This window comes from Camelus bactrianus, chromosome 2 (genome assembly GCF_048773025.1).
Source record: "Camelus bactrianus isolate YW-2024 breed Bactrian camel chromosome 2, ASM4877302v1, whole genome shotgun sequence".
Taxonomy (NCBI): domain Eukaryota; kingdom Metazoa; phylum Chordata; class Mammalia; order Artiodactyla; family Camelidae; genus Camelus; species Camelus bactrianus.
Window position 1 is genome coordinate 66,578,816 of NC_133540.1, and position 15,125 is coordinate 66,593,940.

At 37.0% G+C, this 15,125-nt stretch overlaps 1 protein-coding gene across 1 annotated transcript in view; it reads right to left on the minus strand.

Moving 5' to 3' along the window:
• Positions 1 to 15,125, minus strand: part of METAP1 (methionyl aminopeptidase 1) — a 52,552-nt gene that overhangs the window by 23,543 nt on the left and 13,884 nt on the right. Inside the window, exon 2 of the mRNA XM_074343509.1 lies at positions 2,365 to 2,416. Within this exon, the coding sequence (XP_074199610.1) occupies positions 2,365 to 2,416 (52 nt within the window). The remainder of the gene's footprint in view (positions 1 to 2,364; positions 2,417 to 15,125) is intronic.

Consider the following 15,125-nt stretch of genomic DNA (forward strand, 5'->3'; position numbering starts at 1 on the left):
AGTGTACAATTTATAGTATTGAGATGTTAAGTGCTACAACTTTTACAGATCTGACTAAAAGTAAGCACTACTATGTATACTCTGGCAGCAGACACATGTGGGAAACAGGCACTTAAGCATCACTATTAACATGCCTTTAGGGGCTTTACAATCTAACTGGGCTTCTTTACTTTGACACATAAAACATAAATTTTGCCCTTGAGTCATTTAACTCACACTTGAAATTTTCCTAAGTCCTGATTAGCTTCTGCAATCAAGAAAACTCCAGGTCCTGGTGGTTTCACTGGGTTGAATCCTACTAAACATTTACAGAGGAAATGACACTAATTCTACGCAACCTCTTCCAGCAAATGGAAGAGGAAAACATTTCCCATTCTATTAGCCCAGGATTATTCTAATGCCAAAACCAGTCAAAGACATTAAAAGCAAATTACAGACCAATAGCCCAAATGAACATAAATCTAAATCAGTCATCTTTAATTAGAGATCAGTACACATTACGCTTAAAAAGAAGAAAAAGCCTGAGAATATCATCTTCATAATACGAACCGCTTGCTATGTTATCTCACTATTAATTCTTGGAGTAAAGTGCTATCTTTTAAGATGCCCTGGTTCCTTCCCAGTCCAACATTCCTTTCCTCTAATTCCTTTCCCAACACTCTTCTCAGCTCTGGAGATCACACACGATTCCCTCCTCTGCGACTGTCGTCCACAGTGGTGCAGTCGAGGTCAATTTATCAGTGGGGATGTGAAAGACACAGGCTGGCAAGCTGAGGGCTGTCTCTATTCAACACAGCCCAAAGGGAACAAGAACATTAGGCGCACCCACTGCTGGAATCATCCCACAAGATCCAAGAGGGCACAATCTGAAAGATGGAACCATACTTCTAAATACTAGAATGGTAAGTAAAAACATTAACAGTCCAATGCAGTAATAATCATGCTCTTTTTACTTAGGGAAGGTCAGCTGTTTAATTCTCTTGCAGTGTAAGTCATAATGAAATAGCTCTACCCTTAGAAATCCAACAGTGAATAAACAATAAACACTTCAACGAGTTAGCAGACGCTCGGAGTAGAGACCCCATTCTAAGCTCTTTTAATAACATACTGTTTTACCTCAATCCTTCACTTCCCTGTGCTTTAACTTTCTGGGTATAAAATGTTAATCACTGGCTCAGAGAGCTCTAAAAATACCTAACACATTGGATATACAGTATTCAAAGTATGCGTGAATAAAGTTAAATGGCATTATTTAAATCTACCTTTATACTTTGATTTGAGGCTAATAAATTCTGTCATTTATGCTTTTACAAACTCATTTATTCACAATCATTCCTCCTCATCTCTAACCACATTTCCTCCCACAATAGCCTAGCGTTTCCATTAAATGTCGACTTCACTTTATACAGCCACAGAATATATGTCTTCTTTAATTTTTATTTCCTTTTCCTTCAAATGGTGGTTAAACTGACCTCAGTGAGATTTTTAAGGTACAGATACACATAAAACAATCTACCAAACTTTATTAAATTGGCAAATTCCTTAAAAATATAAAGTAAATGAATAAAAAAATACCAAGATCAGTAAGTTGAAAAAGAAACCTTATACCAAGAACCATGTGCTATCAGCCAAGCCTTCATCCACTGGGATGGCAATGTTATAAGAACAGAATGCCCTTGGCAATTTTCAGGTAACTATGACGAGCTGTCTTGAACTAGCCACACCAGTGGCGTGAATTTACAGGATGAGTCACCAGAGCAGGAAAGGCCATTCGAATCGGCGATAGATCAGTGTGGCTGACAGCAACAGCTAAGAAGCAGCCAACAGTTTATGGTGTCTCACCAGGTAACTTCAAAAAGAAAATTAAACATTAGACTGCAAGTAATAACATCAAAACACCAAAAAAAAAAAAAAACAGTGATAACAATTTTGAGTTAGACAAAGCAATTTAAACTGAAACTAAACAAAAAAAAAAAAAAAAAAAAAAGGATTTCTGATTAAATAAAGCCAGATCTCTTACGTGGCCCTGACTATAACCTGCAAACACTTCTAACAAAAGAAAGAGGGTGCCAGGCGCCAAAAGATTAGGACAATCTCAGGTATTGCTCAAGTCAGATCCAACTATTGCAGCAACCATCTCATGTTTTCATGCTGCAAATGTGACACAAGATTAACAAAGATACTACTCAGCCATATTTTATTTACATGATTACACACCACAAAGAATAAAAAATGTCTGAACTCTAGCTTTCGGGATTATACTGTCAGAACATTTAAATATACACTTTCAAAACTGGAAGAATTACTGTCTTCTACACAAAGCCACTTCTAAGACAAATGGTATAGGTGTGTGATTTTACTTACTCGCTTTCTTATGTAGTAACTTGTGAGTAGCCCAACTTCCTTTAAAACATTCCTAAAAGAACAAACATGAAAATTAATGTCAGGCCTTCCTTAATTAGAAACATTTTACGGAATGTTGTATGTAAGAGTCATTGAAAACTTTGCTTGCAAAAATCAACATCTATAATTTCATTATGTTAAATATTTGGAAAAGCTTAATAAATGATACAACCTATTTTAAAATTCATTCCAAAAAGCAACCTAAACTTCAGATTACACACTTCAAATAAGCAAAAAAAAAAAATTAGTCTATATTATAAATAGCAGTCACAATTATATTTCAATTTTAAGAAGTATTTGAAAAGAATCCTGAACCAAGGAAGCAACCACACACTCAAGAGAAAAAACAAGGGAAATTTTGCAGATTCTTCCATGATTTACAGTAGTTCGACTCCTAGTTAGTCATGCCCACTTTGTTTACTACGTGCTGACAAGCCCTACCAGGCTGAACTATAAACTCCAAGAGGGAAGGGATTGTATCACGTTCACCTCTCTATCCCCAGAGCCAAGCAGAGTGCCTGGCAAGCAGTGGAGTTTCAGTAGCTGCATATTGATCATAATGGATAAATAATTAGAAAGACTAGACTTTTCACTTAGGAAAGTATGTTCATGTGACGTACTTCAGTACTGAATTGAGAAAATGAATTCAAACAGTAAACTGAATCAAGTGATGAACTTAATAAGAAAACTGAATTCAACCACAGATTTTATTTCTGCTTTGATTTTAATAGTCTTTCCTTCAAAGAATTTAAAATTACTCAAATAAATCATTACAAATACTAAGAAATTTCACAAATTTCTACAAATGTTTTGACTTTGCAAACACAAAAAAATTTGCATTTTTTTTTCACAGACAGGAACGCTAAGGAAAAAAATCCCTAGGACTATGTGGTCAAAGTCATCACACCAGTGATGCTAAAGCCGCTCTCCCTGCATCCATCACCCGAGGGCCTGGGAGAGGCTGGTCTCTCCCTCCCAGGCCCATCTGCACCACCTCCCCTGTACCCGCTTCACATCTTCCACACACAGCAACAGCTGAGTCAAGCATCCCAGCTCATACCCATCACCTCCCAGTACCACCTCAAATGACTTCAGTGTATAAAAAGGTATCTGCAACATCAAAGATTTTTCAGTTTTGAAGATAAAACTGAGCTCAGTCTTTTGGGGAGAGTGGGAGATATGGTAGGCAGAATTACGGCACCTGAAGATGTCCATGTCCTGATCCTCAGGACCTGTGAATATGGTAATTTACAACTACAGTAAAGGGGAATTAAAGCTGCTTATCAGCTGACTTTGAGAGGAGAGATTATCCTGCTTCATCCAGATGAGACTAATGTAATCACAGGGTCCTTAAAAGGTGAGAGAGGAAGGCAGAGGAGTCAGAGAAAGATGTAATGATGGAAGCAGAGTCAGAGAGATGTCACATTACTGGCTTTCAAGAGGGAGGAAGGGAGCCACCAGCCAAGGAACTGCCTGAAAGGGGCAAAGAGAAGATTCTCCTAGAGCCTCCAGAGAGGAATGCTGACCTGCCAACATCTGACCTTAGCCTGAGCCCTGTGTCAGACATAGAGAACCGTGAGATAAAAAAAAATGTGTGTTGTTCTAAGCCACCAAGTTTGCAATAATTTGTTGTGGCAGCCACAGAAAACAGAGGGAATACAGGAGGGAAAATAGAGTTATTCCCATCTGTTATCACTGCAAAAACCACTCACAACTGGCACAAATACCGGCTCCTCTCAACCCCAGAGTTACAGGAAATTGGTAGAAAAACAAATGTTTCTTTTCTATGATTTTGCCATGAGAGGATTTTTATGACTAATCGAAAGTCCCAAGAACTAAATTGGGAATAAGTAATTCCTTCAGTATTAACCTTTCACAGAATAAGAAAAGTCAATGTTGAACTATAATACGACAATCATAATAACTATAAATTACCATTCACTTAATATGTGCACTATATACACTTGTATCTCATTTCATCCTCACAACCCCCCCCCCCGCAAGACAGATGGCACTGTCCCTATTTTACAAATGACAAATCAAGCTAGATATTTTGCCTATCACATAACAAAACCAAACTTGGCAGAATCAGGACTCAAGCCCAGGATTATGTGACTACAGGTCATGCTTTCTCACTATTTCACAGTATGTGGATGGGTGGATGTTGGGGGTGCACACTCAGTTCAAAGCACTGATTTTAGCACCAAACTTGGAACTAGAAAACATGGGTGTGATTAAGCTGTATCATGTACTGGCTACATCTTTATAAATCTTAATTTTTATCTCTAAATCTAGACGATGATAATTACTAACCATTTTCATGGATCCTCAGTTGCCCCACCTATAAAATGGGGTTATCTCCAGGAGAAGATCAGATAGCAGATTAAAGGAGATAATGTAAATAACATATATGAAAGTAGTTAAAGTATCTAGCACATAGCAAGTACCAATGTATGGGAGCCACTGACAGACATCCCAATGCTTACTTACCACCATGCCTGGCACTGAGCAGGTTTTCTCAACAGATGTTGGAAAACAAAGGTTACTGTGATCATATACAAAAAAGCCTTCTTCGGGGGGAGGGTATAGCTCAAGTGGTAGAGCGCATGCTTAGCACATATGAGGTCCTGAGTTCAATCCCCAGTACCTCCTCCAAAAATAAATAAATAAATAAAACTAATTATCTCCCCCTACCAAAAAAAAGTAAAGCTTTGTGTCTAAAAGTCTTTTAGTTGTAGATGAAAATGTGAACTGTTCTCATCACTTTCTAGGACAGACTGCAAGCTCCCTGCTCCACAGTCATTCTCCCCTTTCCTTAACAGCCACAGAAATCATCTGGAGGAGACTTGTGATGTCCCAGCTAAAACACTTCCAGCCTCCTTGATGGTGGCCATGTGGCCATCTGGCCAACAAAATGTAAGCCCTGTTGTTGGATGGGGCTTCTGGAAAGCTTCTGAGCAAAGCAGCAGCTATTTCCTACTATGCCCTTTCCCTGCTCCAAACCCCGACATGTCACCTGAAGTGAAGCCCCAATCTTGTGACCACAAGGCGACAGGCACACCCCAAGAAGCTCAGGTCCCTAATGACTTTGTGGAGCTGCTATTCCAGTCTCAACATGTATACTCTCAGCCTCCTCATCATAGAAAAAATAAGAGAGACATTATTAAAAAAAAAAAACTGCATGTCTTTAGTTTTTATAAGAGTACTGGTTAGAAACTGCACTGAATTATGAGGTACAAAAACTCAAAAACAGTGGGAGTTCATAATAGGGAAATTATCCTGGATTGTCTAGATTGGCCTTAAATGCCATCATTTAGAGCCTCTGGAGGAAGCAAGGCTATCACCTTGATTTAGGCTCAATGAAACTGATTTTGGGCTTCTGGCCTCCAGAAATGTAAATGGATACCTTTTAAGCCACTCAGTTTGGGGGACTGGTTATGGCAGCCACAGGAAACTAACACAGCAACTGGCAAGACATCAGGGCACACCAGAAAAATGAGTCCAATCACTACACTGAAACAGGGTGAGAGACTGATTAATTACAATCCTTCCAAAGCTTTATCCACTTACATGTACTTATTTATGGAGTCAACTCTGAAATTATTCACTGTAATTTTTAAATGGGGTAACCAAAGGCACACGACTTACTTTAAGAAACCTAACCTCCGTCAGCAATTTCAACCTCTTCTCTTCCTCCCCTCTCCAAACTATTCTTCCTTATGGGTATGATTGGCAAAAGTGGCGAGACAGACTGGAGCTTACTCATTTTCCTCCTTCCAGTCCAGCCTACAGCAGAGATGTCCATGCAGGAAGACTGTCAGCAAGGAAAAGGGCATGGATGGAAGGAAGAGAGTGAAGAGCAGGTCGGAGAACCCCAATTTGAGCCAGCCAGGCCCAGAGGCAGAACCCCAGCATGGGACATGTGAGGCGCGCGCAGCTCTTCATCACTGCCAGGCCTTAACTGCAGTGTTTCCTTAACCCCAGGCACACTATCGTCATTCCAGTTATGCTTGGTACAACTTTCAATTCATTTTTATTATGCCAGTTTAGAATAAATCAACTGAACGCCTGCTAACGAGAGCTGAGTATGGCTCAAGTGGCTTACACGACTCCTAGGTACTGACAGAGTCAGTACCCCAGCACCGCTGTGAACAGTCTTCCCTGAAAACACTGAAGGCAGATCCGGGCCCTGCACGCAACATCCCCCCACAGCCCCATCCAAAATCCTAAACTGCTCCAAGCACCAGCATAGTCCACACCCTCAGCCTAGCTATCCCTTTTCCTGCCATCACTGAAATCAGGACATAAAGAAGCAGAAGACTAAGAAAAAAGTAAATATATATATACAAAAAAGTAAAAATATATATATATATATCAGCAACAATACAGAGACTTCTGGACAGAACGGGGTTAACACAGATGAACTTTTAGATACTCCTTGACTTTACAAGGCTATGATTCTATTTTATAAGTAATTATGGAAGAGATTATAAGTTCTTATAAAATTTTCTAAATGACAGTAGAAATGAATATTTCAATATAAAGTTAGGACAATCTCCCCCAAAAGTAGAGCAAAGTGACAAAAAATTTTAAAATAAAGAGATGGTATTTTGAAACAATGGATTAAACCAAGTCTAAAAGCTGAATCATAAAGTTTCAGAAAGCAAATAGAGAGGACAGATCAAAGAAGTAACTTAAAGTTTTCCATAACTGAAAAACAGTAGTTGCCAGACTGAAAAGAGTCCCCAAAGGACAAAAATCAACTTGCCCAAGGCATACAATACGAAAGTTCATAATACTGGGAACAAAAGAGAAATCCAATAAGCTTCCAGAGAAATGGGAGGGAGACAGTATGCAAAGGATTATGAATCCCAAAGGTATCAGACTTTTCAACAACACTGAGAGCTAAAAGAAAATGGAGCAGTAACATAAAAACTCTGAGAAAACAATTTCTGAACTAGAATTCTATACCTGCCAAACTGGAAATGAAGTATCAGTACATATAAAGACATTTTCAGATATGCAGAATCTTAAAAATCTCTCTCTCATACAATCTTTCTCAAGAAGCTACTGGAGGAGATATTACGTAAGACGTGAGAATAAACCAAGGAAGAGAAAGGTGTGATACAGACGAGACAGAGACGTAAAGAGACGCCTGAAGAGCGATGTAAGGGTGGGTGCTATGAAGCAAGCCAAGGGGGCAAGTTTTGGCTGGAGAATTCCAAAAGACACATTTCCAAGATAAAACTCATTAAATGCCACATGTCTTTAAAAGTATTGAGAGTTCTATACAATTATGGAAGAGTTTGGGAATCAATCAGTAAATGACGTAAGGAAACTGTGATGAGAACAGGAAATAGAAAAGAGGGAAGGAGAGTTAAAAGTTAAAAGCACTGGACTAGGTATGCGAAATAATTTAAATAACCAAAAATTATCTCAATTATAGACATTTTACCTTTGTGACTTTGAGACAATAAACATAAACTCAATCAAGAAACATAATTGTGAGTTAAGATTCCATACGACAAAATTTTTTTAAAACATATATACCCATTGCTAAATAAACTCCTTTTAAGAAGTTTAAATATGATTAAATTAGCTTCCAAAAAAACAAGTTAATGTTAAAAGAAAAACACAGAATTTTAAAACTAGGAGAAATTGACAATTTTCTAGAAGACGAAATTTGCCAAGCAGCCAGTCTCCCACTCAATAGCAACTCGACTGTCATATATCTTATGTAATTGATAATTTTTTTAACGCTACTATATTAATGTAACCCAACACAGATAGCAGTTTTTAAAATGAATTTTACATTCTACAGACAATGTAATAATCTAAAATGCTTGCTCAGGAACATATATATCTTGTATGTCCAGATATTCAAATGCAATTTGAGACTGGAAAGTGAACATCTTTAATGTTTAATGATACCATCTAGGTTGAGTATTCATTTCACTGTATCAATTCCTGTAGTATGATACTTAACTTTTTTAGATCTCTGAATCCTTTGAGAATCTTGGGAATGTAATCATTCCCCTCCACGGGGGGGGGGGGGGTTGGGGGGGACATATCCATGCACATATAAACATGTGCATATAATTCTATTCATTCATTCATTCATACAAATACAGAGTGCAAATTAAGACCACAACACTGTGCTATATGTTGGGCATTCAGCAGTGAACAATATAAGCCCATTCCACACAAATATTATACGGCTAATTACACAATTAACTACACAGTTTAAGTCATAAGGGCAAAAAAATAAATACAATGCTATGAGGAGAGGTAAAGACACAGGCAAGGGTCAGATCATGTTAAAGATTCTGGTCTAATGACAAGAGAAAGCCATTAAAGGGTTTTAAATGAAGGAACAGCTTGATAAAGACTTGAGTTCATGGCATCCCTGATCTCTACCCACAAACCCAAAATGAAAACTCCGTTAATACACAGAATAGTCTTGAAGAACTGCATAAAACTGATTTTTAATACAAGCAGTTCTTGCTTTGCATAGTAGTGGGGAACCATAAAAACCACCATACAAGCTGTTACCATAAAAAGCAGTCTTCATAATCAACAAGGAAAATTACAATTGTTTCATGACCTTTAAAACTTTTTGTCAAAACATTAAAAACTCTCTTACTCTTAGGTTATACAGAAAATTGGGGGGGGGTAAAAACTAGTATTTGTTTAGTATACTGTAATTTAAAACATTAGAAATATTGAAAATTAAGGTATTTTATTTCTTTGTTTAAAAATTTACCAAGACTACTTTGAACACGTGTGCCGCTTCTCACTGGATAGCTTAGAAAACAGAGTGAGCATCTTTTTTTAGGCTCGGCAAATTGTCATTACTCCTTCCTCGGTCTGGAACAGCTTCCAAATTTTATCCTTTGAACTTTTAATATCTCTGGGAATTCTTTCAATGTAAAGTTTTTTGTTGGTGTCACTTCCCCTGCGACACCATCATTCTTTCCATCAAAGCCATCTTCCTCTTTTATGTCAACAGGTCTGTCTCTGAGTTCCTCTGGTTGCATGCCTAGAGTTTCCAGAATGGTGGGCAATGTCAACAGCATTCCCATTGTCAGCTATTTCTCCTACAACTCCATTTATGCTCTATTTAGATTGCACTTCCAGCATTATCTAGCATTTCTTTCCTGCACTTTCATCTTTGTTATTCAATTACCCACTTTTGTAAAATGTCACCTAAATTTATCACTGGGAAAAAAGAAAGCAATGCCATTAGGCTCTGCTGTCTGCAAGAGACCTGAGGGGCAGTTGCACAGTGACCAATTGCTGACAGGCTTTGAAAGAAGTGGAGGGATTGGTTATGATCAGGATGCACACCTGTGATTTATATAGGGCTGAAGAGCTAGCAGTAAAGTCTGTACTTCATGTCATTTGTGTTGTTGGGAGACTGGTTTTCACTGATTTGCAGTAACTAAATGCATGCATATCAAAACTGCAAAATAAGATCTGCCTTTATATAGTTGGCAACCTGATACAACCTATTTATAAAACTTTTCTAAATAGGTTATGTGAACAAAATACTTCTGCATAACCCAGCATCTTTTTTTACCCTCACAGAAGCTGACGCATATTTCCTTAAATAAAATATCTCTATCCCAACTGATTCATTTAGAGAACACAGAAGTTTACATACCAGTTTAAATCAAGAAAGGGAGGGGGAATGAACCATCAGAGAAGAGAGGTAAAAGCATTTAAAATGTGACAAAAAATTAGTATTTTCACCTAATTTTTAATACCAAAAAAAAATCACTGCTTATTTGCTACTAAGGATAATTCATAATTTATAAAGGGTTTCTACGTAGGGACAACTCAAAACTCCCATGGCTTTCTAAAACATTCAAACTCAAAATTAAATTAAGGGCAATAGCAAAATCATGGACTTTGAAGTCAGACCTGCATCCCAGCTTGGTCACTTCCTAGCAGTAAGACACAGGAAAAAAATCTTAGTATCTCTAAGTACCAGTTTCCTCAACTGTAGCGTAGGGAAAACAACCATGTAAAATGTATGGTCAATAATAAGTACTCAAATCTAATTATTAACAATTTTATTATTTTTGAAAGAAATTTACATTTTAAATTTTAAAAGACAATGCACTCAAATATCATTAACATGTGTGTCAAACCTGTCCTGAATTATTAGCTTATGAAAACTTAATGGCGACTATGCAGCTAGGGATTACTGTGGGCTTTGTAGCTTACTAGCATCACTGCCCCAGAATCCACACATTGTGGGAGAGGGTGCAAGAATTGGGAAGAACCTAAAGTTTAAACACACCCTCCAGCCAAAACAGACTATCACAGGCCACTGGCTCACGGTGAGCACAATCTGTGACCAATGCTTGGCCAAATTCTAAGCTATGAAGACACAAAGGCAAACCTTAGGAAGCCAGGCTTTAAAAAAAAAAAAAAAAAAAAAATTAACTAAAAAAAATTGAGCAGAGACATCAGTAGTCAGACTGCTACGGGGACAAAAGTCACAGATTCACACATCTAGTCCAACTATAAAATCTGAACAGAATGTATGAAGCAGCCATTTGAGGACTCTGAAAAGTAAAAGTAGCAGGCAGACTGGGGAAGGCCAAAAAGTGACACATCACTGAACTGGTGATGAGTTTACCATCTCCCAACCCCAAATCACCAGGAGCAACATGGAAGCGACCACCAGGGCACAAACATAGAGCAGTCCCCAAGTCCTCTAATTCTGTCTTAAGGAACAGGAAAAGGAACTCCTAGTGCTCAGAGCACAACATTCACCTTCTTTTTTCTTTTCTGTCCTGTCCCAACCCCAGACTCCAAGTGAACCTGAGATGCCAACCCACAACATGAGCTTGTAGAAGCCAAAGCTGTAAGGAAGAGGCATCTCCTCTCTGATCAGTAAAGCTGTGGTCTGGAGATGATGGGGCCAAAGCCCATTATTTTCTCTTCTGTCCTCCTGTCATCTGGCTCAGACACAGGCATAGTCATAAAGTGTGCAGCAAAGCAGGTAACTAAGACCACAGCTTTCTGGCCAGAGGACCAAAAGTACCAGGAAGGAGCTCCAGAAAGTGACCCTGTCAAGCTGTTCATGACACAAATGACTGATGCTTGTGAGAACAGAACTTGTGAGAACAGAACACCGTCCAGGTCTCAGGAACAGATCTGAATAGCACTGAGAAGGTTTTGAAAACTGAACTGACGCTGACAAAGAAGGCAGGGTAGAGTTTACAGGTTGAATCTAACCAGATTAACTGCCTGTTAAAACAAAAATATCAATAGTTTCCATAATATTTAAACAACACTCAAGATCTCATAATGTAATATTCAAAATCTCCAGGATACAATCTAAAATTTTTCAGCATATAAAGAACCAAGACAACTTCAACTCACAAGGGAAGTGAATCAACAGACTCCAATGCTAAGATGACACCAAACTTGGCATAACTGACACAGACTTTAAACCAGCTATTATTAAAATGCTCCAACAAGCAACCAAGAACACTCTTAAACCAAAGGAAAAAAAAGAAAATCTTCAAAAAGGAAAGAATATATACAGAGAAACCAAATAAAAATTTTAAAACTGAAAAATACGTAAGTCAAAATAAAAAACTAATTGGACGTACTCAATAGTATAATGGAGATGACAAAGGAAAGATTCAGTGACGTAAAAGACCAAAAGAAATTAACCCACTAGAACACAGAAAAGATTTTTTAAAAAAGTGAACAGAGCCTCAGGACCTATACGACAACAACAAAGAAAATTAATTACTAAGGGTAATGAGGAAAATCACATAATGAATTTTTTAAAAGGTCAATTAACTAAGATGATATAACAGTCTAAACTGTATATATCTAACAACAGAGCTTCAAAATACATGAAACAGAAAACAGAAGTGCAAGGAGAAAGAGAAAAATCCACAATACAGTTGGAAAGAAAAATCAACATCCACTCATGATTTAAAAAAACTCTCATTAAACAAGGAGAATTTCCTCAACTTGATAAAGATCATCTACAAAAAGTCTACATTTTATATCATATTTAATGTGAAAGACACAATGATTTTCCCTAAGATCAAGAACCAGACAAGGATGTCATATTTCAACATCACACTAGAAGTCTTACAATGCAATAAGGCAAGAAAAACATAAGATGCGTACAGACCAGAAAAGAAGAAATAAAACTGTCCCCATTCAAAGCTGACATAATTATCTATATTAAAATACCGAGGGAAAAAACTTCCAGACTAAAATATCAGTTTAGCAAGGTCACAAACACAAGGTCAACACAGAAAAACCCACCATATTTCTACATACTAGCCACGTGCTAATTGGAAAATTACACAAACTAATACCATTTACAATTACTAAATTGTGACCCAGTTTAAAAAAATAGTTCAAGTTTAACAAAACACATACAAGAGCTGGATGCTGAAAACAAAGAAACCATGATAAAAGAAATCAAGTAAAATCAAAATAGAGAGAGATCCTGTGCTCAGGGATTAGAAGACTAAATATAGGAAAGATGTCAATTCTTCCCAAATCCATTTATAAGCTTCAAGAAATTCCAGTCAAAATCCGAAAAGGACTTCTTTTTTAACATAGAAAAGGATGATTCCAAAATTTATATGAAAAGGCAAACAAACTAGCTAAAACAATTTTGAAAAAGAATAAACTTGAAGGAATCTTAACACTGTTTCTATTTCTATTCTTAAAATAATATTATGAACTGGTGTTGAATCTTATCAAATACATTTTAAGCATCTATAGAAGCAATTTTTTGTAGAGATATAAATCACTGTAAGTATGTTAATTCTCTTACCAGTAATAATTTTTTCTTTATTAGACACTATAATAAACCATGTTATCAAGAATATTTCTTATTGAATTCTGTTGAATAATACACTGATTAAGAGATGTACCATGTACCTTGAAAACTCCCTAGGATACACAGCAAACTGTTAAAAGCAATCATAGAGAACTAGAGATAAATTTGGGGAGAAGGTATCCATAACTTTAAATTCTACAACTAACATGAACTATCTTTGTTGTTGTTGTTGTTAATGGAGGTTCTGGGGATCGAACCCAGGACCTCGTGCACGCTAAGCATGCACTCTACCACTGGGCTATACCCTCCAAATTATCCTTTTTAATAAACAAAAAAATAATATTACTATAATAAAACAATTTCTAAGATTTTTTTAGAATTAAATAAAACACGTACACAGAAAAATACTCAGTATCAAAACTACGCTGAATAGAATTTAACCATCCTGATGCATCAGCAGCTCCCAGAAAGGACTTTACATAAACAGAATGATTTTATTAACTTTAAACTGTACTACTGAAAAGTTTCAAATGCTAAGCAAGTCATTCCACTAGGTTACTAGTCCTTCATGCTGGTAAAATGCAATCTGTAAATAATGAAAATAAGCAAACCTTGCCAGCATATTATACAGCAAGATTTTTTAACCCCTCCTGGAGGGTTACAAGCAAGTCAAGTCCTTTCTCCCTCATTTTCAAGTAAAGAAAACAAAATAAAACAAAAACTACCTACTTACTGAAGACCTAGTAGACATAAGGTAGAGGAAGGAATACAGTGACATTAAAAAGTTCAGGAAAATGTCATTTTAAGAAGATACAACAAGCCTAGTTTGTAAGTTCCAAAGATACTGAGACTAGCAAACACACTGCCACACTGTAGTTCCACAACTCTAACACCTGGTTGTTTTTATCTTAAAACTTTCAATAAATAGGTTTAACAGTTGCTAAAATGAATCAATTAATATTAAATGACTACTCAATATACAAAAAGCATTTCTGAATTTGAAAGTACCTATTTTGGGTCCAAACTAAGGTATTCCATGTAAAACTGCTATTTAATAGCTTCTACTATTATTGAGATATATATATACCTATATATATCTAACTCTAAAGTAACACCAGAATTATTTCTACAACTAAGGGATATAAAATACAAAACTGCCACACATATGTGGTTTTAATTAGAAACAAATGCTTTATAACCCTAGAAAGGAAAATATTTTCCCTAAATGTTATTTTTCAAGGAAATTTTCCATGAAATACATAGCAAGATGCAGCAGTCAGGGGATGATACACCAGAGAAGATAAAGGAAAACCCCGGAAGATGTGAAATGATGCCCTCCCCATTCTCCCCGCCCCCCCCCCAAAAAACAGAGATAGAGATCAACTAATCCATGTTGGAGAGGTCAGAAGACTGTAGAAGAGAATCTTCAAGAACATGAAACCAAGTGGTAGAACACCAAGTATGTTTAAATATAGTAAGAAAAGGCTTACAAAAATCAAAGGAAGGGTTGGGGTAATTAAAGTACAAAAAACTAAGTAAAGGAGTCACACAGGAAAGGAAAAGTGACCATAAAGTAATCAATTGATAGTAACTCCTAACACCAACATAGTGCCTAGTGGGTGCTAGTCTCCATTCTAATCACTTTACACATGTTAACTCCTAACGACCCCATGAGGAAGGTACTACTTACACAGTACTCATTTTACAGATGCAAAAAGCTGAGACATGCAGAAGTTAAATGACTTCCCCAAGGTCACAAAGCTATTAAGTGGCAAGCAGACTACAAGACTCTGCAGTCAAAATTGCTTACAAGTCAGAAGACAGGCATATGGCAGATGAGAGTGTAATAACTAACCCCTCCTCCTTCATTCCAGGAAGCCCAGAGAGAAGG